General features: G+C 57.4%; 1 protein-coding gene across 2 annotated transcripts in view; it reads right to left on the reverse strand.

Annotated features, from left to right (window-relative positions):
* DOCK1 (dedicator of cytokinesis 1) overlaps positions 1-26007 on the reverse strand; it is a 305409-nt gene that overhangs the window by 202017 nt on the left and 77385 nt on the right. For both annotated transcript variants that reach the window (XM_079793187.1, XM_079793188.1), the window contains exons 19-23: positions 23708-23805; positions 21798-21887; positions 21372-21472; positions 17977-18111; positions 14580-14688 (exon numbers count right to left, since the gene is read on the reverse strand). In XM_079793187.1, coding sequence (XP_079649313.1) covers positions 14580-14688; positions 17977-18111; positions 21372-21472; positions 21798-21887; positions 23708-23805 — 533 coding nt within the window. The remainder of the gene's footprint in view (positions 1-14579; positions 14689-17976; positions 18112-21371; positions 21473-21797; positions 21888-23707; positions 23806-26007) is intronic.

A 26007-nucleotide genomic window follows, 5' to 3' on the forward strand; every position in this document is an offset into this window, starting at 1 on the left:
CTAACGGACTCACACACCTCCAGGCACAGCAGCCCTGCGTGGGCTCCCTGGGTTTACCTGGGCCCAACCTCCTGGACCACACACACCTGGAGGGGAAGGGCCGCACCTAGCTCTGCGGGGCCTCCCAGCCTCTGCCCCGCACCAGCAGGGCATTCCAGAAAGAACTGGGGACGAGGATGGACGGGTGCTCACAATCACAGGCTCAGTAAATAAAAGGGGAAACCAGGAAATGCTCAGCCAGCTTACAAAGGCAAGAAGTGCACCCCCCTCCGATGCATTCATTCATTCATTCATTCGCTCACTCATCGACTCATCCATTCATTTACTCAGTCACTCGTTTGCTCACTTCCTCATTCAATCACTCACTTATTCATTCACTCATTCATTCATTCGCTCACTCATTGACTCATCCATTCATTTACTCAGTCACTCGTTTGCTCACTTCCTCATTCATTCCCTCACTCACTTATTCTCACTCATTCATTCATTCACTCACTCACTCATTCATGCACTTACTTATTCACTCACTCATTCATTCACTCACTTATTCACTCACTTATTTATTCACTCACTTATCCAAACAAAACGTAGACTGACTGACAAGATGTGTTAAAATTCCGAAGAGGACCGCTCAGTACGGCGGTGAAGTCCTCGGGAAAAACCTCCCACATGCAGGGCTTTCCCTTCTGTTTCTCAGCTGTGACCAGTGAGGACGGAGCAGCCGCTGACCCTCGGCAGACCTGGGGCTCAGTCCCTTTGAGGCCTGCATGCCTCCCCAGTGCATTCCTATTCAACAGGAGGGTCACAGAAAAGCCAATTACATTCCTTTAAGGTGACTTCTCCCCCAGCCTGGCTTCCACTCTGCTTCCCAGGTAACACTACAAGGAATAGAATGTACCTTCCCTGTTCTCGCTCCTGGATACAGTTCACATCCATTGCCGTGATTTGCAAAGTGCATGATCTCTGCTCTTTTCAGATGCAATCACAGAAGTGACAGATTAACTTCAACCGAAACAAGAGTTCACAGAAATACATAAACACGGCAACATTAAAAAATAACATCGAGGCATCGGCTGTGCGCATGAACCGTCGTCAGGTCAGGTGAGTATTTTTTAACAATCTCTGACAGGTGTATTTAACACAGACACAGAAGCGACATCCCTGCTTGCAATCTGGCGGGGGGGAGGGGGGGGAATGGTATTTTTGCTCCAAAAGACAGAGCTTACTACTTCCAAAGTGACTGAAGGACAGGGAAATTGTCATGGGAAATGACAGGAAATGGTGCGATAACAAGTGAAATTGATCCAAGTTTGGGAGACTCCACAAATCACGGCAATGGATGTGAACTGTATCCAGGAGAGAGAACAGGGAAGGTACATTCTATACCTTGTAGTGTTACCTGGGAAGCAGAGTGGAAGCCAGGCTGGGGGAGAAGTCACCTTTAAAGGAATGTAATTGGCTTTTCTGTGACCCTGCTGTGGAACATGTCCCTTTATCACAGGGTGCCGGAACCCGTGATAAAGGGACATGTGAGGCACGTGGTGGCGGCTCGCGGGCGGGCCATCGAGGTAAATGGGATTCAGAACTCATGGTACAATCCCTCTTACAATCGCCACACACGGAGCAGGAGACCGGCCGCATCTGTAAAGCATGAGTTGGACTCAATTGGAGAAAACTTTGGAATTAAATGCAAACGCAACCGCCAGAAAATAATTACATTCCTTGAAAAATGGAACGGCCCGATCATCAGAGAAAATTAAATAACTCGGCTCTGCATCTCGGAAGCTCTGGAATTGGACAAACACAACAGTACGTGAAAAATAGGAAGAGATTCCCCATTTATTCCCAAGGGTGGCCACGGGGTCATTTATCTCTTTAATGACCAATTAATGCCCACGTTCTTCTGGTTCTACGTTAAGCAGACAGCCCCAGACGATGCGGGTCTCTAGCTCAGTGCTGCTCCTTACAATTCATCGGCGGAACCTCGCAACACTTCGCTGCAATCCCGACCCCCAGCCCGCTTGGCGAGGAGGAGGAGGAGGGCGATGCTTCTTGGGAACAAAGTTCGTAAACTGAGGTTCCCTGAGTGCCTCCCACTGAAGCCCCGGGCTCCTACCTCAGGCTAACGGGACTGGGTTCTGGAAGAGAAAGCCAGGATTTTTCAGGGACTGCTGTTCCCCGCTCCCCCCGACTATGACTGAGCCTAACAGCTCCAGGAACCAAGCCCCCTTCAATATTCTCCCAAGACGCTCCACAGAGCGGCCCTGCCCCCTCCCCACCCCCTGGCGCCCCATGGACAGCGCCCGGCACACATTTCCGGGGCTTGGCCATCGTCAGGTTAAATCGGACAAAGCGAAGGCCCATCTTCGTTGAGCTTCTCGGCATCCCTTTGAGAAGCCGGTTTCCTGTGACGCTTGGAAAATTAGGAGCATCTTCTGAACGCTCCGATCAGGTTGGCAAGCATCGTGTGGGTCTAGACACGCCCAGCACGGGCAGGTGTCCCTTCAGGGGTGGGCTTTTCCAGGTCCGGTTCGTAGGCGCTGCACAGTGTGACCTAGGACAGCGGTCGCCAACCTTTCGGACCTCCTGGACCACCAGTGGTCCGCGGACCACTGACCTAGGACACTGTAAGGGGAGCTCCGTGTTCTCACCCCGGGAAGGCAGCCCTGCGCGGTCGGACAGCCGAGGGCAACCGCAGGGGCAGCGGCAGCAGCGTGGGTGTTTAATGGACAGCTGCAGAGTGTGGGCATCTTCCACACAAACCTCACCCCGTTTCTTCACCTTCCAGAGCATTCCGGAGCCCTCCACAAACATCACTTGCTCCATCGCTCCCACCCACCCCGCTGTAGGGAACTACCTTTGTTCCCACAAGTCAGGTGGCTCTGGGTCTGACAGTCCCTCATTCTCCCCATGAGAGAATGTCCTATTTTGACCACTTCACACATATCTGCTTTTACATCTATAGGTAGAAGCCAACTGTCCACTTGCAATACCTCATTCATGTCACTGTGCCTTCCTCCTGGCATCACCGCACAGCCCTGTTAACCGGGAAACATTTCTGTCCACTCTCACACGGCATGGAATGGTCTTACAGTCACTCCTGACATGTCCTCAGCCTCAATCCTCTCTCGCACACCTTTCTGGTCACCGTCTCCCATGAATCTGAGATGTTCACAGCAGGGCCCTGCTCATGGACCCTGGTGAACGGTTTCCCAAGCCACACACCCCCACCCCGCATCTGTGTATTAGTAGCACTTCACTTTCCTCACGTACGTGTCAGACACAGTCATGATCTGCAGCCGCTGCAATGTGACCACGGATCCTGCCCTTTAAGTGACCTTTAAGAGGGTGATTACAATGACAGCCCACACCTGCGTCCCGGCAGCGGGAAGCTGCCAATGCGGCCACGTTGCTCCTTTGGAGTCCGTTCTGCCAGGTCGCCTGGAACACCACGGCAAACTGGCATCAAGGCTTCCGGCTAGCACGTCTCGGTGCCTTCGTAAAATAAAATGACGAGGAAGTTGTTATCGGCCCCAACGGGGAGGCATCTTAGCTGACCGCTTTGGGAGGCAAACGCGGGGCGGCCTCATTTGGAGGGCGGAGCAGGTGGCCCTTCCTGGGGGTGGGGTTTCTCAGATCCGGTTCGTAGGACCTGCACAGTATGACCTAGGACACACTAACCGGGAGCCCCGCCTCCCCAGCCCAGGCGTGCAGGGGAGGGCACCCCCCCCCCAGGGGCAAGGGCAGTGTGGGCGTGCCGGGAAGCCTCGGCTCCGAGAGGAGCCGCCGGCAGCATGAGGACCGTCCGGCCAGGGAGAGGGCCTCCTGTGCGCACTTGGACTTGATGCCTCAGCGCGCAGGGGAGGGCGGCTCTGAACCAGAGTCCTTGCTCACCCGCATAAACCGGAGGTAGTGATAACGAAGCACCCCGACGCCTCTCCCCCCAAGTTCGTGGAGCACATACCCATTTAGCCAAAAGTGGCTTTGTATATCACCTTCCTAACTGCAACGCACAGCAGTCACTCCCAATGAAGACGTGATGAATCGTAAGTCATGAAACACCCACAATACGCCCAAGCGATGACGGGTGAGAGATTTCAGGATAAAGGAGGTAAAAGAAAAAAATACATGGCCTTCTTTAGTCAACAAATGACAGAACAATACAAAGTCCTGGGGTTCTGAGAGGTGTAGAGACTGTGAATTCTAATTTGGGGTGGGGGAGGGGGGCAAAGGAGGGAAAAGCCTGTCATTTTTAAATCTACAAACTCATCAATCATTCTACTTGTGACCAAAGCCAGTGGTCCCCACACTGTGACAGGAAACCGTCTCGCAGATTGGACCCAGGTACACAAGGCGCAGGAAAACGCGCGTATAATGCACTGCCTCTCCTGGGTCCTCACACCATAAAGGGACAGCTCCTTAAAGGTTTTAAGTAACCAGTGATCACGGACAACAGGGGGAGGGGGGCATGCGTGTGGGGGGGTTTGGGAAGGGAACGGGGGGAGGGGGTTGAGGACAAATATGTGATACCTTAATCAATAAGGTAATTAAAAATAAAAATTAAAAAATTAAAAAAATAAAAAGATTTTAAGTAACTTTTCACGGGTTTTCCTTTCTTCGGTGTGTCCCCGGCACCCGTTTGGAAGATTAAGCAATCACCTTAGGAAAAACAGAAGACAGAGCTCGCCCATCACCTTCCATTTAGCCTTGTCTACGAGTAAACAGGGACATCGTGTGTAATCACATCCACTATAAAGAATGCAAATTAGCGCTCTCCGCTTGATGAGCTATCCCCGGGAAGCCCACCCCCCCCCCCCCCCCCCCCCGGGAAGGGCACTGGGCGGCTTTCCTGCACAAAGGAATCCTGTTTCCACAGCCAGAGGGGTTCTCAGGTCAAAGCCTGCAGGTCAGGGGTCCCAAGCCCAGGGGGCGGCCACCCGGGGCACAGAGGCACACACACAGCCAAGAACAGGGAGGAGGCAGGGGAGGCAGGGAGGAGGCAGGGGAGGCAGGGGAGGCAGGGAGGAGGCAGGGGAGGCAGGGAGGAGGCAGGGGAGGCAGGGAGGAGGCAGGGAGGAGGCAGGGAGGAGGCAGAGGAGGCAGGGAGGAGGCAGGGAGGAGGCAGGGGAGGCAGGGGAGGTAGGGGAGGCAGGGAGGAGGCAGGGGAGGCAGGGGAGGTAGGGGAGGCAGGGAGGAGGCAGGGGAGGCAGGGAGGAGGCAGGGGAGGCAGGGAGGAGGCAGGGGAGGCAGGGAGGAGGCAGGGGAGGCAGGGAGGAGGCAGGGGAGGCAGGGAGGAGGCAGGGGAGGCAGGGAGGAGGCAGGGGAGGCAGGGAGGAGGCAGGGGAGGCAGGGAGGAGGCAGGGGAGGCAGGGAGGAGGCAGGGGAGGCAGGGAGGAGGCAGGGGAGGCAGGGAGGAGGCAGGGGAGGCAGGGAGGAGGCAGGGGAGGCAGGGAGGAGGCAGGGGAGGCAGGGAGGAGGCAGGGGAGGCAGCGGCTGGGCCGCGTGCGGGAGGCGGGCCCAGGGCCCAGGCCTTCCCCTCCCGCGAGGCCAGTGCAGGCGCGCAGTTGGACTCGCTCACACGTCATCGTCATTTGTTCTGCAGGGGCCGCGCCCGGGGCTGCCAGGCCAGGTGCTCGAGAGCCGAGCGCTGGGCGCTGCGGGCCAAGCGGGAAGGGCCGAGGCCGTGGCCAGCACACCTGCTCGTCGGCTCCCACAGGCACGCGGGGCTTCGCGGAGGCCTCTGGGGCGAGAGCCGGAAGCACAGGAGGCGGGACCAACGGGAACCCGCGGCTGCGGAGGCTGCGGCGCTGACTGGCAAGTCCCCTGAGAGGGATGCGTTCCGGGGACAGAAACCCCCCCGAGCCAGGCCCCGAGCCAGGCAAGGGCAGTGTGGCTGGGGATGGGCAGCCCTCTGGGGCCGCGCAGAGATGTGGGGGAGCACAGAAGAGCAAGGGGGGCGGGGGAGATAGGGCTGACAAGTGCTCAGAGCCAGTGAGGGGGCGTGCAGGGGGGCAGGCACATCTGGCTCCCGACGCTCCAGCCAGACATTCGCTCCCCCCCCCCCCGCTCCCCCTTTCGCCTCTATTCGCTCTCTCACTGCGACCCCCTGGCAGGGCCGGGAGGACAGGGTGACAATACGGCCACCTGCCGACCTCAACACGTCCTCGTGACCACAGTGAACCTGCCCCGGCCTGGCGGGCCAGCGCCCTCGGGGTGAAGGAGAAGGAAGAGGAACTGAAACAGCAGACCCGTCCCTCCCTCCACCGAAGGTGACGCCGTGCGCGGAGAGGGCCCTGGTTCCCGGGAAGGCCTGTCGCGGGCGCAGGCTGTCCCCCTGCCTGTCGCCGCCTCTCTGCCTGGTGGGCACCCTGAGCGAGGAGCAGGCGGCACCCCCAGTCCCTCCAGGGTCTTCCCTGTGCGCCCGAGAAGAGGCCCCCTGACCGTCACACACTCTGAGAGGGGACATGCCAGACCCCAGGAAGACACTTTTCAACTGGAGACCCCGATCCCTTTAAGATGTAAGTGAGAACGTGACCCCGTGACAGAAACGAAAGCACGGATAAGAGCTGCAGGAGAGCACTCTAAGGACGCACGCCGTTTCCGTACTGAGCGCCTCCCGGGGGACAGTCCCCGGCCCCCGTCTCCTCCCTGGGAGACCCGGTCCTTTTCTAAAAATGCAATTTCAAGATTAAAAAATGAACTCACACAGCACTCCTCAGGGAGTCCCTCCAGGGCGTCAATCACACCATCTGGTTATGAGAAACCCGCCCCCCCTCCACTCTGAGGGCCCAGCGTGGGACTAAGGTATCCCCCAGGTCCATGCCCCCCCCCCCAACACCACCTCCAGGCAGCCCCTTGCCGCTATGTTTCCAAAACCCAGTGCAGGGCCCACCCCGCCTGCTGCCCCCACGGCTGCCCCCCTCGGTCCCCAGCACCTCTGGCTGCAGCAGGAGGGGGCGCACTGGAGTGAGTGCCTGACACACCAGACACCCAGAGGGGACACTGCGGCTCGGGGATCGCACCGCCTGGAGCCAGCTCCCCTCGCTGCACCAGCGGGGGCCCTGCACGCCCGCTCTTTGTCCTGGGACACTGCGGCGCAGACAGGAGAGGGGCCAGCTGGTCGCCGGTCAGCAGCAAGGGGGCCGCCGGGTCACGGGTGCACACAGCCCCCTCCGAGGATGCGCAGGTGGGAACCCATCCGCGTCAGGACCCGCCCGGGAACTGTCGCGAAACCATCGGCCTGACCAATGGCAGGAGGAAGAGCGTTTCCTGCCATCGTCCCAGGAGGTGAAGCGGTTTACAGAGAGACGGCGCGGGGTCCGGCGGTCACCTCACTTCTCTGACGTACACCCTTGCGTTCCATCTTCACGGCGACCGCACAAAACGTGTCACGTCACAACGTGACTGTCTCAGAATCCTATGGGAATGTCACTTTCAGGAATTAATTGCTTTTTGGTAACGTCTCAGCCCAACAGAGGTCAGGACTGTTGTTCTTCCTGAAACACTAAGCTGGAGAGAAGGTAATCCGTGCAAAAAAATATGTATATTTTAAAGCGTCTCCGACACGGAATCCATCACCGTGTGCAGAGGTCACCCAGGCACGCCTGGAACCTGCTGTGCCAATAACTCTCGCCTTTCCAGCCTCTCCCGTGTCCTTTCACCTTCCCTCACAGCGCGCCGTGCTGGATGGAGTGCGCTTCCCAGGAGGAAAGTAATTCCAGTGAGTGATGGAGCGCCACGTTCACGGTCACGGGCACGGATGTTGCTGGGCTGCCCGTCAGGATTCTAATGAAGCCCGTGCCCTGCACACGCCCGGGATCTGGCCTGGGATGTCATGGGAAGCCAACAGGCTGAGGCAGGGGGTCCGGGGGGCTGGGCTCCTGGGTGAGATCCCGCCAAGACTGTGGGTGTTCCCACGCCTCAATCCTCACTCCCCATGGCTAACCATGTGAGTGCTTTTGGAATTGGACTCCGCACACCGTCCACGACCTCAGCGATGACATACAAAAATAATCAGTTCCACCGGGGGTCTGCCGGACCGTTTTCATGAAATTTCCTAACTCTTCGGTGTAACGGCGCCCGTGATTTCTGACGCTCACGCGAGAAACATGCCCCCTACCCCCGACTGGCTATTGCGGCAGCTCCAGCCGACACGCTTCGGAGTACAAGTCTTCCCGGGCGCACGCAGGGCCTGGTCCCCCCGCGGCCTCAGCCTGCTGCTCGGCACGCCGGCGGGAACTCCGAGCCCACGTGAGGCTTTACGTTCCTTTTCCATCACCAGCCCGGCAGACGGGGCCGGGGACAGGTGAGGCCGCGTGACACCGAGTCCCAGACCGGCGGTGGCCTCGGTGGCATGAGCACACACACCAGCCCTGCTGCCAGCGGCTGCCCGCCCGCGGCGCTCTGGGCTCCTCCGCAACTCCCTCCAGTCTCCTCCTTGCGGGTCACGGGTACACACAGCCCCCTCTGAGGATGCTAATAACTCTCTTCCATTGCAGGAAGCAGGTCGATGAGGGTCTGAGGATGCTACAGCCTTGAAGAGAGAGACAGGCCCTCCTCCTCCAGGGTAATAAGCAACTAGAGGCCCGGTGCACGAAATTCGTGCACTCGGGGGCGGGGCTCCCTCAGCCCAGCCTGCACCCTCTTGCAGTCCGTGGCCCTCGGGGGATGTTCAACTGATGCGAAGGCGGGAGAGGCTACTGCTGCGTTCGCCAGCCATAAGCCCGGCTCCTGGCTGAGCGGCGCTCCCCCTGTGGGAGCACAATGACCACCAGGGGGCAGCTCCTGCGTTGAGCATCTGTCCCTGGTGGTCAGTACGCATCATAGCGGCCAGTCGTTCCACTGTTCGGTTGACTAGCATTTTAGCTTTTTATTATGTAAACTGCAAGCCTCTGACTACGGTGGCCCCCGACCCCTCAAACAGAGAGAAGAAGCTGAGCCAAGAGTGAGGACATGCGCCCAGCCCTGTGAGCACTGACCTATGAACCAGGAGGTCACGGTTCAAGTCCCGGTCAGGGCACATGCCTGGGTTGCAGGCTGGATCCCCAATAGGGGGCGTGCAGGAGGCAGCCGATCCATGATTCTCTCTCATCATTGCTGCTTCTCTCGCTCTCCCTTCCTCTCTGACATCAATAAAATAAAACAAAAAGAGTGAGGACACGCTTTAACGCTTGGACACTGTGGAGCCAGGCCTGGATGTCCCCCCTCCCCGCCCCGATGAATCCACGACGCCCTTCTCTCGGGAGCTCAGCAAGCGGGGTCCAGGCAATCCGATGACCAGCTTTACGGTCAGACCTGCGGTCAGGGAGTGCCTGTGCTCGGCTTCCACCTCCTTCAACGTTGTGCTGTGGCTCCTGGGTCTCCGGCCTCAGAATCAACGTGTCACCCTCCCCCACGTGACTTGCTGGGATTCTGAATCACACGGCACTGAATGTGTCACATTGGAAAGACCGGACAGCCTAACACGACGGAGTCTCCTTATCCATCACATGGAACAGCTTCCATCGACTTAGATGTGATTGCAGGGTTATCAATTTGCAATCAAGAGGCCTCCATCCACAGGAACTCAAAACACGCAAAGCAGGGGTCCTCCAACTTTTTAAACAGGGGGCCAGTTCACTGTCCCTCAGACCGTTGGAGGGCCGGACTATAGTTTAAAAAAAAAACTATGAACAAATTCCTATGCACACTGCACATATCTTATTTTGAAGTAAAAAAACAAAACGCCAAAAACACCCGCATGTGGCCCGCGGGCCATAGTTTGAGGACGCCTGACGCAAAGGATCTACAGGAACCACAGCACATGAATGTATGAACAGCTTTCCCCGGGTCACTGGGAGACCCTGCAGACCCTGCACCCAGGTCACTGGGAGACCCTGCTTAGCCTGGTCAGGCGGGTGGAGACCCTCTAACCCCCCCACCCCACTTTCCTAGAAAGAAACCTCTGGGAGGGGGCTCCACAGGGCAGCTGGAACCTGAAGATCCCAGAGAAAAGCCGGGGCCGTGGGCACGCGTGTTGCCAGCGACAACCCAGCTACCAGAAGCACAGCCCTTGCGTGACTGTGTCCCCTGCCCATCCCTCCAGGAAGCTTTTCCATTATTGCTTCTGACAGACACCGCGGAGGCGCCGGGAGGATCAGGGAGATAGCCGGCATCCCAGGGCTTTGAGGGGCGAGCGGCGGCACAGACACGGGGATTAGGATTACTTCGGCTCCGCCATCCATCTGGACGGGCAGCAGATGAGCTCTCACACGCGGGCGGCCGGGCTGGCGTCTCGCTGCACCGCATTGCGGAACCAAGCACCCGCGGCGGCTCGGACACCCGCGGCACCGGCCAGCGCAGTGCCGAGGGGACGGCGACACGGGGTGGGAACGGGACACGGCCCAAAGACGAAAGGACAGGAGAACCTGGCCCGAGAGACGGTGCTGTGTTAGAGACGGCAGGTGGAGACACGGGGCAGGCGTCCAGAACAGGGGGAGGTGAGGCGTACCAGCACCCTCGCTGCGAGAGGGGCCCTTCGGAGCCCAACACACCCGTGCGAGCTCCCCCCTCCCCGGCGAGGAAGCCGCCGCGCGATTGCTGATCTGCATTCGTCATTATCCCTCACACCTCCCGACAGTTTCTCGAGAGGACAGAAACAATTCTAAGCTTACACGTCGGAGAGCTGTATCCCAGAGCTTAGAAAGAGTCAACAAGCAACAAACACCGAGAAGGACGAATTCTGGGTGAGACAGAAGGCCGGGAAGCAGGACTCATTCCCAGCCAGGTCATTCCTTTCAAGGAAATAAAAGCTGGCTTCTTGGTAAGCAAAACTCACCCAACAACCGTATTAATTGTGCTGGCACACAGCTGTGGGAACACAGTGCCTTCCGGTGACGACGAGGCAGAAATGGCACGAGGAGGTGGTGAGATGGAACCCCAGGGGCAGTCCCGGAAGGAAGCCAACCCTCGCCATCTGTGCGCCGCCCGCCCCGGAGGGCTCAGATTCAATTAATCTGCACCCCAGGCCCCGCGCACGCCCGCAGGGACCATGGCCAAGTGCCGGCAGACGGCCCACAGGACAGTGGAGGAGACAGAAGACTCCATCCCGAGCCGGGCAGGAGACACGGGCAGGAACCTCAAGAAGGGCAAAGAGCAGTGTTTTCCTCACGTGGCTGAGAACCACAAGCCGTGAGGAAGTAAGTGTAGAGCCTGCCAACCAGGGTTTTCTTAGTGAAACACGTTGGTTCAGAATAGACCAAAGGACACTTAGAACGTCCAAGTACATCACATGGAACAAAGGTCAGAATGTACACAGCAGCCACACACACGCATACACACACTCCCATATACACATACACACTCACACATATACAAACTCACACACACGTACACCAAATACACACACATTACACATATTCACATGTACACATACTTACACAAACTCACACATACATACACAAACTCATACACATGTGCCAAACACACGCACACTCACATGCACACATATAGATATACACATACACATGCTCACACTTATACATACATGTGCCCACACACATATATGCACATAGATGCGCACACACGCACACATACACACACACACATAAACACACGCAGCACCAGGAATCTCTCTCTTTCCGTAGTCCGTGGTCAGAGCTTCCCTCTCCAGGAAGTTCTGGAATGCTCAGCCCCAGACAGAACAGGAGACTCCACGTAAGTCCCAGGACAGTGTCTGTCAGGATCGTCCCCGAGTTAGAAGTCATCATCGGGGACGGAGTGAAAACCGCCTGGGACGGTTCTGACCACGAGGCCCCAATGCCCCAAACCCAACTCTGCCAGGGCTGAGTGGTCCAGGGCAGCCCCCGCTGCCAACAGTGGCCGTGCCCGGGACCTCGGCCCCATCTCACCCCCTTCTCCCCCGCAGAACACACGCAATTTGGGGGGATACAGAAAAGTTTTGTCATTGCTTTACGAATGAACACTCCAGTCTGATGCCGCGTTGGTGCTGAAGTTGAATATTAGCTGGAACTCCTCTTGCCTTGCCCTTCGCCGAGGCATAAAACGTGGCAGACGGCTCACACCTGCCGGTGGACGTGCGGTGGCTTCAGTTCTGAGGAGGCGACTGCAGGGTGCGGGCTCCCTGGGACACAGCAGGCCCTCCACCCCCAACCCTGACTGTGGAGAGCGGCTACAGCGTCCGGACAGGTTCAAGCCTGGGACTAATGAGCGGGCACACTCCTCTCGTGGCAAAGCCACGTGCAAGTCCCAGCACCGTTACAGCCAAAGGCTATGGTTGTAAGCTTGACCTTATGGTCCGAACCTGTGGCCCCACGTGGCTGAGTGATGTGGGCTGCGGGAGGTGCAGCAAGTAAACAAAGCTGGATCAGGTGCGTGTGATTGAGTGGATTCGAAGCCCGAGAGAGCGTTGTGACCACGCCCTTCCTTGGCCCCGTGGGATCTGCTATAAAATGAAGACTCAGGCTGCAGGCTGTGGCGCTGTCTCTCCATCAGAGAGCAGCGTCCCACCTGGACCCAGCTTTCTTCTCTTGCCTGTCTTCTTTAATCCTTCACCGCCCCCTCAGGCTCACCCATGGCCGTGTTGGTGTGGCACACCGAAGGTCACCCCGAATAAAGCCAAAAAGGTTCGAGAGCATGCTGACCTCCGAGTTGCAAATGAGAGGGATGGGAGGGCGGTTAGAGCATCTCAAACATCAAAGCAGCCAACAAGGGCCCCCCTGGGAGCCACGTCTCACCCGACGCCGTGCCAGGCTTGGCACATTCTCTCTGAGCCAGAGGAGTCACAAATGTACCCCCATTTCCACAGAGAAAACGGGGAGTCACACAACACAGAACACCAGGACCCACGGTGGGGACGTGCATGTCAGATGTCAGGACCACACCGACTGAAAGAGCAAAATGCAGGAAGCGCGGCCAGGAGGCAGCGTTCCAAGCAAAACTCAGTCACCGTGTTGCAGACGGAAGGTTCCCATCACGGCACCGACGTCACGGAAGTCACCCGTGTCTTCCACTAAACCGCGCGGGAGGGGATCTGACTCTCGGGAAAGGAGCAGACACAAGCAAGCCCCATCAAACGTGATCACATGGGAAGATACTTAGGAATCTCAAATGACGCCCGGGCCCAAAACTCCCCGTGATTTCCATCTACCCTTACACTCCCCACCGTTTCCTGACCGGCCACAGGGGTTCGGAGTCAGCGCACCGAGCACGTGGCTCATCTTATCCCCGGACAAGACGGCGGCGCTGGCAGGAGGCGGCCGAATGGCTGGCCCGCACCTGCCACAGGCCCGCTCCCCACCCCGGCCGCAGGTGTCCGTTGGCCGCACGCCCCCGTGAAGATGGGGCGTCGCACTGGGAAAAGAGCAGCCTGCCCAGCGGCCGCCTCGGAGACCAAAGGCTCATGGGACTTCGTTCCGGTCTATGTCACCGGCTCCGTCACCGCAGCCCTCAGGCACCTCCGCGCGCCTGCTCCCCACCGAATGGCGAGCGTCAAAGCTGGGAGGTCCCTCTCCCAGAACATCTTAGAGACACGAAGCTGCGTCCTGAAATCGCCCAGTAACGGGACACGAACAGGGAAGGCGAGCACAGAGGCAGGGACAGTGAGCAGCCGAGGGAAAGCCACCAGGATCACGTGGGAGATTCCTCCCCTTTGAAGGAATTAGCTCAGGCGGCAAACCGCCCACTTCACAGGCACCAAACCGCCCACTTCACAGGTGGCAAATCACCCACCTCACGGGCAATAAACCGCCCACTGCTCAGCTCCTGCAATGAGCCAGCGCCATAGAAATCGCCAGAACAGGGTGCCCGAGAGCGTGCAGGGCCAGGGGCTGCCCCGGGGCCTCCTGGCCCCTCACACCAGGAGGCTCCCAGGAGCACTCAGGGCCCCTGCAGATGAAGACATCTTTCCCCCAAGGGCCGGAGGGTGAGAACAGGCCACCACAGGCGGCGGGGACAGCGGGGACATGGGGACCCGGACCCCTCTCTCTCCTGCGCAGGCGAAAGGTGCATTCAAGGCTGAAGACAGGACCCCCTTGGCTGGGCGAGGCCTGAGGCCTGACTGATGCCTGGGCACCGACAGCCCCACCTCGCACACCTGCTCAGAGACTGAGGCACCTGGCCCCTTATTCTCATCAAAGCCCCCATATTTACAAATAATTAAAGGGTAATATGCTAATTTGACCGAACGTCCTTCTGGGCATCATTCCAGACGTCCTTCTGGACGAAGCCAGAGCCGGAGGGAAGCAGCCTGGGTCCTGGGCGCCTGCTGGCGGTGGCCGGAGCCGGCAGCCGGGGCAAGGAAGGCCTACTCTTGCACAAATTTTCTTGCATCGGGCCTCTAGTATTTACATAGAGAGAGTGCAGAACCTCCCTGCCTGGGGGCAGACACAGCGGAGTCAGGACTTAGAGGCCCCACAGAGGATAGCGCCGCCCCTCACGCAGGGGCAGGGTCCTGTGCACCACAGAAGCCACCCCGGGGCCTCCCAGCTGGGAGGATGTGCGGCCGCTCCTCCCAGCGGCCCAGGAGCCCTGCAGCCGGGGGCTGGCCTTGAGCGTGGCCATGGCGGCGAGCGCGGGCCTACCTTCACCCTGAGGGTCTGGTCCGACACGCTGCTCATCATGGCGCTGATGGACCGGAACAGCTGCAGGAGGGACTCCATGAAGTCGGCCTCGCCCTTGTTCTCGTAGAGTCTGCAAAGGAACACACGCTCTGTGGGGCTGTGGCGCCTCACCCCTCAGGGTGCCTGCGTCTCCGGCCACCAAGGGGCTGCTTGGGTGGCAGTCGGCGTGTGAGTGACGCTCTGGGCATCCCCGAGCCAGGAGGGCGCTGGGAAAGGAGACTGCTCTGGACCCCCGGCCACGGAGACGCCAGCGCCTCCGAGAAGCTGGGTTTTAATCCCGCTACGTATTGTGTTTCTCACTGTAACATAACCCAGTTCGTAAACCTGAAAAACACAGAAACGTCTGGAAAGGGAGGGAAGGAGGTGAACAGAGAGAAAGGGTGAGAGGAAGGAAGGATGGAGAACTTCAGCTTTAATTCTATCCCACAGAAGTTACATCATTAATATCTGGGTGTATTTCCTGCCAGTGGTTTTATTTTATTTTTTTTAAATATTTTTATTGATTTTAGGAAAAGAAAGGGAGCGAGAGAGATAGAAACATCAACGATGAGAATCATTGATCGGCCGCCTCCTGCACGCTCCCTACTGGGGATCAAGCCCGCAACCCCAGCATGTGCCCTTGACTGGAATCGAACCCGGTACGCTTAAGTCCTCCGGCCGATGCTCTACCCACTGAACTACACCCGCTAGGGCCTGCCAGTGGTTTGAAACCTATAATGTTACATAATTGAGGTACAGAGACACTTAATTGCCTAAATTTAACATAACCTTATAACCACCTGAAAATGATACCATAACAGTAAACCTGAAATCACTTTATTTTAAAGAACTGATATTAGACAAGTTCATTCATCACGGAATGGGTGCTGATGGGAAAAGTGGTGGAGCACAGTCAGTAAGTGGGTAATGGGTAAGTTATGCATGGGTGCCATGTATGCAAATACAGGCTGCTCACGGTGAGTAAGTTTCATCCAGAAAGTACTTACTAGCCGTGACTTCAAGCTGCTGTGTCATGAAGAAGAAATGCGCCTGCATTTAAAAATGCTGCCACCCAGATGCTTTATTAACAGAGACGAGTCTCCTGCCTAATTAAAAGCACCTCTTACCTGAAGACTTGTGCACGAGGCACAGCTTTGTGAACTGATAATTAATTACCCTGGAGGTATTTACCTCATGTTTAAATGAGTCCCTCTGTAAAGTCAGAAACTGTCTAAAACGGGAAACTGGGACCCCGTCTGTCTGTGAAGGGTGTTCAAACAGGCGTTGGTTTCAACGGCGCAGCGAGCAATTCAAGTCATGGAGTCATGCCAGGCCGGCGAGCTCAGTGGCTGAATGTCGACCTATGAACCAGGAGGTCACGGTTCCATTCCAGGTCAGGGCACATGCCAGGGTTGTGGGCTCGATCCCCAGTGCGGGGCGTGCAGGAGGCAGCCGATCAATGATCTTCTCTCATCACTGATGTTTCTCTCTCTCTCTCTCTCTCTCTCTCTCTCTCTCTCTCTCTCTCTCCCTCTTCCTTCCTCTCTAAAACCAATACAAATATATAATTTTTTTTAAAAAAATTATGGAGTCATGAGCATCTGCTTGCAGGTGACAGGGAATGGTGCTTGGGGCTGACGGGAACGCTGGTGAGTCAGTCTGCACCCCTCAGGTTACCTGCCAAATCCTGCAACTTTGTGGGTCAGGAGACTCAAAGCAAAAGCGAAAACCTCTGTAAATCGGATGGAGTTTTCGTCAGTCTCCAGAGAGAAGGAACAGAGTGTGGGAAAAGCCGGGGAGACGGCCCCAGAGGACACAGCTGGCTCGATGCTGAAAACCCTGGAGGATGAGGGGCAACTACTGTGGACCGAGGCTCAGCGAGGCCACCTGCAGGCGCGATTCGGCACAGCCTGTGGAGCAAGGTCTCAGCCCACTGCTCTGCCTGGAGGGGGAGGGGGAGTCGCTAGGAGAGGAGGCAGGTCACGTCGCCTGGTGCTTTCACACGCTGACCTACACACTGTCCAGCATCCAAACAAAAATGACTACGCACAGACCCACGGCCACTCACGGAAGGAAAAAAGCCCATGGCAACATCTACAGGTGGTCAAGATACTGTAGTCAGCTAACCAGAATGCCAAGTAAATATAACGAGTATGTTTTAAAATACAGAGCAAAGAGGGTCGAGAAATAGGAAGAGGGAAAATAGAGAGAGGGAGAGAAGAGAAGGTTAGGTGGAAAATTTTAGGAGAGGAAAAAAAAAATCCAACTTCTAAACCTAAGAAACGTAATATCTAAAATTATGGAAACTAAGAGAAGGCAGAAGAACATCCGGGGGACGGAGACAGCTGCCCGCCGAGACGTCACCGGACCGGAAATGTCCTCCACTCACAAGGACGTCAAGGCCTGGGAGCAGCTTCCGGGGACGCGAGGGAGGTCTCCGCGCTCCCCTCTTGGTCTCACCGGACGGACAGAGCGAAAGGCCACCTGTTGGACCCACCTGGAGGTGGAAGGAGACGGGGGAACCAGAGGCGGGCGGGGCATGTGTCGCTGAATACAACCCGGTCCTCATTCCTTGCTCCCCGTAATGTCGAAAGGATCCATTCACAAGGAACAACAAGACCTTTGTCTACAACCTGCACCTTACTTCCGTTACCCAGGAAATGACAGATCTGGGGACAACTTGTCCCTGATCAGTAACTAATTACGCACAAAGCTGACACCGGGGGACGGGTCGCAACACCACAGCGCGGGAAAGCCGGAGGGGGGCCCGCGATGACCCCGTGAGGAACGTGGCCCGGGAGGCCGGAGCAGGAGGCGGCCGTCGGCGGGCGTTCCGGATCCTGTGGTCCGCCCGCCCACGCAGAGAACGCAGACCAACAGAAACCCCAGACGTGCCCCTGGCTGTCAGCCATCGCTCCGTGGGCTCCCCGGGGATGTCAAGCTGCTGTTCTCATTTCTACACAAAAGGAGCTTTGGAAACAGCAGCCAGGATGGACGCGCAGTGCGAGGGGAGAGCGGGGTGACCACGGCCAGCTTCCGTATCGCCATCTCCAAGGTGGCCCCTGTGTTCTCTAGCACAGTCATGACCGCCAAGCACCGGGAATTGTGCGGAGCGGCTGCGTTCTATGAACATACAGCCGACCGTTCGTGCAAGAAGGCAAAACGACCTCCGAGCTCCTGCCGTGAGCCCCGCCCTTTCTCCCCAGGTAGTGACCGTGTTGCAGCCAAGCAATGGATGTCCCTGTCACTGCTCTGCCATCCTAGCCCCGAGGAAAGGAAGGAAAAGCGGGGAGGAAGAGAAAGGAAGAGGGAAAGAGGGGGGACGGGCGAGGGGAACCCCGGAGCCCCCAGGAGCGCCCGCCCGCCCGGCGACACCTACTGGTTGAAGAGCACGCGGGAGCGCACGATGAACTTGAAGATGTACTCCAGGGCCTTCATGGCCTTGTACAGCTGCTCGCTGACTCCCGGCTTCTCGGCGTTGTCCACGTAGTTCCGCAGCACTTTCGTCAGCTTCCTGTTCACGACGGAAACACCAATGAGTAAGTCCCCCCAATCACAGCCCCGCGGTGCGTCCCCTGGCACAGAGAGATACCCAGGGCGGGGGTGCGATTTATTTGGGTTCACGCCTACCAGAATAGGTACACTGGTAAAAGGCGTTCTAAACGGATGAAAAGGGACCCCGAAAACAGCTCTCAGAAGAGTGCGATCGGGGCGCGTCCTACGTGTGAGATGTCGTCGTTCTGAGCGTTCAAATGCATCATGTGATTTAATCCTCACCACAGCACCATAAGGCAAGGAGTGGGTATTGCCGCTGATCTACCAGGGAAGATGCCCAGGTGCGGATGGGTCAACTAGCTTCCCTGGCGTGAAGTAAAAAAATCAAAGGATTTTCCTTCTAGCCCCAGTGAGGCACCAAAAAAAATCTTTGCAAAAAGACATTAAACTGAAAATGGGCTGGAAGTAGATAATGCTCGCACATTGAACTCACTGAGTGCTACAGTGTCTGTGGGGCAGTACACTTGAAAACGGTTTAAAATGGCACATTCTGTGTCACGTGGGTTTTACCAAAATTTTTAAAAGGCATTGCACGAAATGGTATTTGTTATTGGGGACCATTTTGGCAGCCTCTAGTTCATTCTCTAAAACTAGGCTATTTACACTCAAAATAAAAATTTTACAACCCATTTTGCCAATAGGAAATATTCTTAATTTTTGATGAGTTTTCTAAGAGGCTTTATATAAAAGACTATAAACATTTTATGAGAATAACATGGGTATTCCATGAAAAGTTTTGTGAATTTTCTTCTACATTTTCTAACAGAATTGCAAACATTTAGTTTTAAAACTATAAGGACTCTACTTCTCTGAGAGTCGATATCAAAAACAAGTGACTCCCTAACATGAAAACATTTCAAACCTTTTGTCATGATAATAGACATTTACGAAGTTTATAATATACCAAAATTGGTCAGAATTATTCTTAAATGTCCCACACCATCACGCAGGTATTCACAGACAGTAGGTACAAGTCAAGTCCACATTGCAAGTCCGACTTTAGTTCATAGCTTCATACGTTAGATTAAGTGCTTAAATCAAAGGTAGGTTTTTTGAAACAATCCCTGTTCCAAATAAAAGAAAAAGCATTAAAACTTTTCTATTTTTCTGGAATTCAGAAACCAGAGAGTTCAAACGGTAGTAAATTTGCTCCGAGTATCAGAGTGAGAAAGTTATGTAAAAACCTAACAAAAACTGGTGGTGTTAGTTTCTCAAAACATGATACGAACATTCCTTTCCCACAAAGTGAAAATTTCCTTTCGGCCGATTGCAGGGACTGAACTAGCGCAGTGGTCGCCAACCGTGGTCCGCGGACCAGCGGTGACCCGTGAGGTCCCAAAGGTTGGCGAGCGCTGAACTAGAGGGCGCCGATTCCCAGCTCGAATGCATCATCGAGTGCAGTGGTCGGCAAACTCATTAGTCACCAGAGCCAAACATCAACAGTGCAACGATTGAAATCTCTTTTGAGAGCCAAATTTTTTAAACTTAAACTTCTTCTAAAGCCACTTCTTCAAAATAGACTCGCCCAGGCCGTGGTGTTTTGTGGAAGAGCCACACTCAAGGGGCCAAAGAGCCGCGTGTGGCTCGTGAGCCGCAGTTTGCCGACCACGGGTCTAGCGCATCATGGCTGGAAGCTAAAATGGTACTTTCCGCTCCTCCCACGGACTCACTGGCCACAAGGCCCACTCTCCCGCGGCGGCCCTCCTTCCCCAGGCACGGGGCGGAGCCAACACGCAGATCCCTGTGCTGCGGGGCACGCGGCTCAAAAATCAGAAATGAAGTTCCAGATCCAATCCGAGAAGAGCTGTTTGGCCACATTTCAATAAAAAAGCAGAACTGCGAAAGTGACACACGCGAAGGTCACGTCACGTCACATTCAAATCGCTTCCGTACACACGCCCGGTGGTGTGTGCGCTGCCACAGCCAGGGTGGGGGGCGGGGGAGGGGTTTGACCTGCCCCACGGCCAGTAAGGAACTGTCCAAAGTGCAGGCAAACAGCATCTCCACTGACAGACCACGTGTTGTAAGCACACACGTGTTAGCAAGTGAGCACAGGGCCCATCCGAGCTGGCTCCGGGTGCTCAGCACGGCGCACGCCACAGGCATCAAGGCGTGCACGAAAGGATCCAGGGCCAGGACTGCCGGCGACAGACCTCTGACCTTGAGCGCAGGGCTGCACACAGGCAGGGACGCGGGCTTTGACCCAAGTCCGGTCCAGGCACAGATGGAGCTGTGACCAACTTACTGACACCAAAGACAACCCCCCCCCCCCGGGGATGTTCTGAAGGAAAGTATGTCACACCACCTTGCTGTGCTGTCCGCCTGAAACTAATAGAACCTTGTTTGTCAGCTATAATCTTTTAAAACGCATTTCCAAAAGAAATGACTTAAATCTCTTTTCTCACTGCAACCCGCACAATTAAAATTTTGAATAAATGTCCGTGACCCCCACTGTGCGAGGCAGAAGGTAACTAACGCGTCACAGCATGCTAATCATAATGAAACCTCGCACACCTACAATCGTGCCCATTTTACAGATGAGAAGACTGAGACCCAGAGGGGTTAAGCACCTGAGAGCTTCCACGAAGCTCAGGTAGCCGGCTGGGCTCCAGGGCTGCGCCCCTCGACACCAGGTGAGCAGCGTCTGGGGCCCGGCCTGCCACCCGCCCTCTGGTGAGTGTGAGACCCACAGGGGCCCCGATGGGGGAGTGGGGGCCGGTCAAGAGCAGTTGGGTGGGCGCTAAGAATCCAAGGGAGCCACAGCTGAAGCTTCGGAACAAAAGGGAGCGCCTTCGTTAAGGAGCAGAAAGCTACACTGACAAGTACCGCACTGACTGCTATTCCCACGAAGCAAGCCGTGACCTCCAAACAAGAACACGCGCGTTTATTCATTCACCCGAGCTGGGGGGAGCCGCGGGGGGGCAGACCCCTGCCCCCACCTCTCGGCGTCATCGAACATGAACTGAAAACGTCAGGGAAGTAGAAGATGGGGGAGAAGAGAAAGAATGAATTCCAGAATGGCCAGGATGTACTCCGTCACTCCGCAGGTAAGACTTTCAGTTCTGTGAGGAGGGAAACACTAATAGAAATTCCCCCGGCAAATTCGGAGTTGTGAGGAGGGGACTGTACAGTCACAGATGAAAAGGACGTGAAGAAGAGCCTTACCAGCAAGCACACGCAAAAAAGCGTTTTGGTTTTCAAACAACGGAGAGAACTCACGTGTAGGCCAGCGTGGCACTGAAGTGCTTCTTGATGTAGGTCTCCAGCACGGGGTTGAAGTGCTGGAATTTCCTGTCGGCGATGAGTCCGATGATGAACACCTGGGAGCCAATCAGCCGTGCGGTTAGAAAGAGGATGCCAGCCCGTGGCATCGTCACCCGCGTCCTTCGCACCCTGGACCCAATGAGCCCTCAGATGTTCGGACATAAGCTGGTCAGCCAGCTCCCCTCTGCTGGCCCTAGAAAGGGCATTTGCCCAACCAGAGTTACTGAAGGAGACCTTCTAGCTCTCCCCAATCGGCCTGGATTGGATGCACAGGGCAACGCGTTCGAGGTCACCGCGAGGGGTCCCCCGGCCCCGGCTCCCCAGGCTGCCGCACGGACGTGCCTCTTCACGTCTGAGTGGAGGAGAGCAGGGGCCTCTTACCAGAGCATCGAACACGAGCGTGTCGAAGGTCTCGCTCTCCGAGTTCTCCATCATGATGTTGAACAGCGCGTCCAGGGTGTCCTGGAGGAACTGCGGGGACACGGGCCGTGGGGTGAGCTCGGCGCCTCACCAGCCTGGACGCCTGAGCCCGGGCTCTGCTCTCATGCCCCCCTGGGCCAGGCACCACCCAGGACGCTGTTCACCTCAGGAGCATTTCCAGCCGACAGAGGCCAAGACCAAAGTCAGGGATCAGGGACGTCAGAAGGAAGACGTGGGTGAGCTGAGTCCAGCGATGAGCCTGGCCGCAGGGGGAGGCCCCGGGGTCCCCACCCCCGGGCCTTTTCCAACCCTCTCCTGGTGTTCCCCATCTGTGACCAAGGGCTCAGCAGCAATTGCTTTTGTATCCTGTGTCCCCATGTTCAGATTGTAAGATCCTTGCAAAGGTCAACACGCTGCCATCTGTGAACAGCCCGATGTGACTGCCAACAGACTCCAGCTGCCGAGCCCGGGCTTGGCACGGTTCACCCAGCGTCCCTGCCGCAGGTCCACCGACAAGGGACACAATCGCAGCACAGAGCGCGACCGCCGGGAGCCGTGGCCTCCTGGATCACCCGCGTGTAACGCAGGGCTGCTGGATACGAGCACCGTGAAGGGGGTCCCACACATGGGGCGGTGAGGGGGCTTCTCTGGACAGCGCCCCCCGAGGACAGTGTCCCCCGAGGACAGTGTCCCCCGAGGACAGCGCACCCCAAGGACAGTGCCCCCCGAGGACAGTGCCCCCCGTGGACAGCGCCCCCCGAGGACAGTGCCCCCCGCGGACAGCGCCCCCCGTGGACAGCCAGCCTCTCTCTCTGAGACTACCCACTGGAGAACCAAAGTCACCATTTTCATGTTACAAAATGGGAGACGGTATCTGCTAACTAAGCAAGCGCCTTTCTCAGCCTATCACGCCGAGTCATCACTCTGCTTCCAGTTTTAAATAGACGGAAGGAAGGCCTTGAATAAATGGGGATCACCCAGTCTATTGGTGTCCTCAAACAGAGAAATAGGAGGCCCACTAAGTAAACTGGGGACCCCCTCACCCCGGGTCCTGGCTCCCAGTAACAGCCGTGTGCCTGAGACATGTCAGTTCCAGGCCTGCAGGGCGCATAGGACACGCCGGCCAAGGCACCGTCAGGCCAGCGAGGGGAGGGGTGGACGGGTCGCCCGGCCTGAGGGGTCGCCTGGCCTGAGGGGACCCCGGCCTGAGGGGTCCCCCGGCCTGAGGGGTCCCCCGGCCTGAGGGGTACCCTGGCCTGAGGGGTACCCTGGCCTGAGGGGTGCCCAGCCTGAAGGGTCGCCCGGCCTGAGGGGTCCAGGTGCACACGCAGCAGAGGGAGACAGGCGAACGTTCCCGGGAGGAGCAATCGGATATGGAAACAGGTTAGATGGGGACGGGAGAACAAGACGAGACGGCTCCGGACTCCCCCGGTGCGTGTGACAGAGACCAGCAGGCACACCACTGCGTTCTGAGGTGACGGGGACTTAAACACGACGGGGGACCAAGTCTCATTCGCTGTGCGTCTCCTGGAGTTACGTTAACGTATTCCCTCGGCTCCCTGGAGTCGGGGCGCTTACAGAACCAGGGAAACGGGTTAGGGTGCCTTTAACGGGGCCAGCGCGGGAGCCAGCGGGGACCTGGAATGATGGTCCACGCCGGGGACGCGTGGGGAGGCTTCAATGCCTGCGAAGTTCGGAAAGTGGAACAACGGAATTGGTTTATCCCGACGTAGACCATCTCGCCGTTTAATTAAGGCCGTTTCACGTAATTACTTTTCACAGCGATAAGACAGTCGTCCCTCTGAAAGCACGTGTGTGTATGTGTGTGTGGGGGGGGGACCGCCCTAGCCCCCCGGGCCCCGCCCACTCACCTTGACCACCTCCCCGCCGTCCACCTTCATGAGCTGGCGCAGGTTCTGCTGCAGCAGGCTGGTGTTGGAGCGCCACTTGAGGAGGCCCAGCAGGTCCACTGCAACAGAAGCCAGGTCAGTCCGGGCCGGGCCCGCCCTCCACGCGCACCTCCCCTCCGGGGGACCCCTCAGGCCGGGAGGCCCTCTGCACGCGTCCCAGACCGCACACCCACGCCCCCTCGGAAACCTCCCGGCTAAACGTGCCGCTGCTGCCTCCGCCCGTGGAGCTGGACGCGGGACTCCCAGCTCGTTCGCCGAGAAGTGACAGGTTCAAAGAGCGACTGGGGCCCGGGGGACAGCCTGGCTCTCACCCCCAGGAGGCCCGGGAGGGGCCCACCCCACTGTGCGTCCGGCCTCTCCTCCCATGTCTCCGAATAAGACTACCGTATTTTCCGGCGTATAAGACGACTGGGCGTATAAGATTTTCCTGGGTTAAAAAGTCGTCTTATACGCCGGAAAATACGGTACTTTTCCATAGGATCACGTAAGAGAGCTCACATCAACTCAGGGCCTGAGGCTGCGAGGCGACAGGACTGAGAGGGGAGGGGGCCCTGCCCGGGGACCCTGCTGTGCTGAGCTCCTGCCCTCCCGCAGGCCCGGCCGGCCCCGGCTGGTCCTCGTGGCTGTGCGTCTGTTTTCTCGTCGCCAAATCGCACACTGATTGTGCCGGGTCCTTACAGACTGAAGGGAGCAGATGCAGGACATCCAGGAAGGATTTCCGGGCAGCCCGATGCCCGGGCAGGCAGGGGGCAGAATCCAGGTGAGGTGTCTACGCAGTTTCGCTTGAAGTTATGTCACTGCCCATCACGTGACAGCACACAACTAGCACAGGGCACCTAACAACTATCAATGCTCATAGGCAATGAGTTTCAGCTAAAGAACTATCTCTGTGAGAAAAACCCTAGGAGACGCCGAGAAGACCAATATAATTTGGGAACAGGCAGGATGTCAGGGAACACAGACACCTAAAGGATAAACCCAGACAACAGGCATACACGTGATGAGCCCCAAACATATATCTTCATACACGTGACCTCACCCCATGCACCGCGGACAGAGTTAAAACAGCGACACGAAAGGGCACAGCATCCCGAATAGCGGTGGACACGCAACGCGCGGCCTCCAACACGTCGCCCGGGAGCTCCGGGGACACCTCCAGGCCAGGGCCACTCCCTCCCTGGGACCCAGCGAGAGCGGCCCCTGGTCCCCCCACAACCGCCGCTGGGCGACGTGGAGATTCCGAGGTGCTGGTGCCGCTGCTCACTATGGGGAAGGGGCCCCTTTCGGCTGTCGTGTCCCCCAGCGCACCATTCCGCCTTTGGGGATGGTGGCATGTCAGGCGTGTACATGACAGGCAGCCCAACACTGACCGCGGGCGCCCCGGGTCTCACTGGAGAGCCGTTTCCCTGAAACGGTGATTTGTTCCCGGGAAGCTCCGTCCCTGAAGGAGCAGCCGCGGCTGAATTATTCATCGAGGTCGGTATTCCACACCTCGGCTCTCGGAACCATGCTGGGCGCCGAGGGAGCAAAGCATTAGCAGGGCCTGGCGGCGGCGGCGCCCAGGGAGGGACCGTGGTGGCCGGGACAGGGCGGGCGGGCAAGCTCTCTTCTCTGGAAACAGGCTCCCCTCCTGCTGAGAGCTGCTCTTCCATGTAATTGGCCTGGTTGTGCCCTCTCCCCACGTCCAGGGCCGAGGAAACCCAGCCTCCATCACAGCCTCAGCCTCGCTGACGCCGCAGGGAGGGGAGCCGCATTATTCACGGTCCCTTAAAGCACCACAGTGACTCCTGGGGACGGAAACCGCCCTGACCCCTGGGACGGAGAGCACGGCCCGGCAGGAGGTGGCCTGTCCCACCACTTCACTTTGGATCACACATGACACATGTGAACGTCCCCCATGATGGCCCACATCTTCAATTCCTGATCCACTCTTGGATGGGCCGCCGCCGTGGTCTTCATTCTGGGTGCCGTGCTGTGTTCTCCGGCTGTGCCGCTTCATTCCGGCACCCCCCCCCCCCCCCGAGTCTGGTCACCTTGCACCCACAAGGCGGAGCAGCCCGGCCGGCGCAGCATGGGGTCACCGGACACCGCCTGAGGCTGGGGCACAGCCACGCGTTGACGTGTGTCCATCAGCAAGGGGCGCCTGACCTCCCTGTTGGGGGCACTAGAAATGGCATCAAAACCAGCTTTTAAAAATAAAGGAAAATGGCCCTGGCTGGTTTGGCTCAGCGGATAGAGCATTGGTCTGGAGACTGAACAGT

This window comes from Cnephaeus nilssonii (assembly GCF_951640355.1).
Source record: "Cnephaeus nilssonii genome assembly, chromosome: 16".
Lineage (NCBI taxonomy): Eukaryota > Metazoa > Chordata > Mammalia > Chiroptera > Vespertilionidae > Cnephaeus > Cnephaeus nilssonii.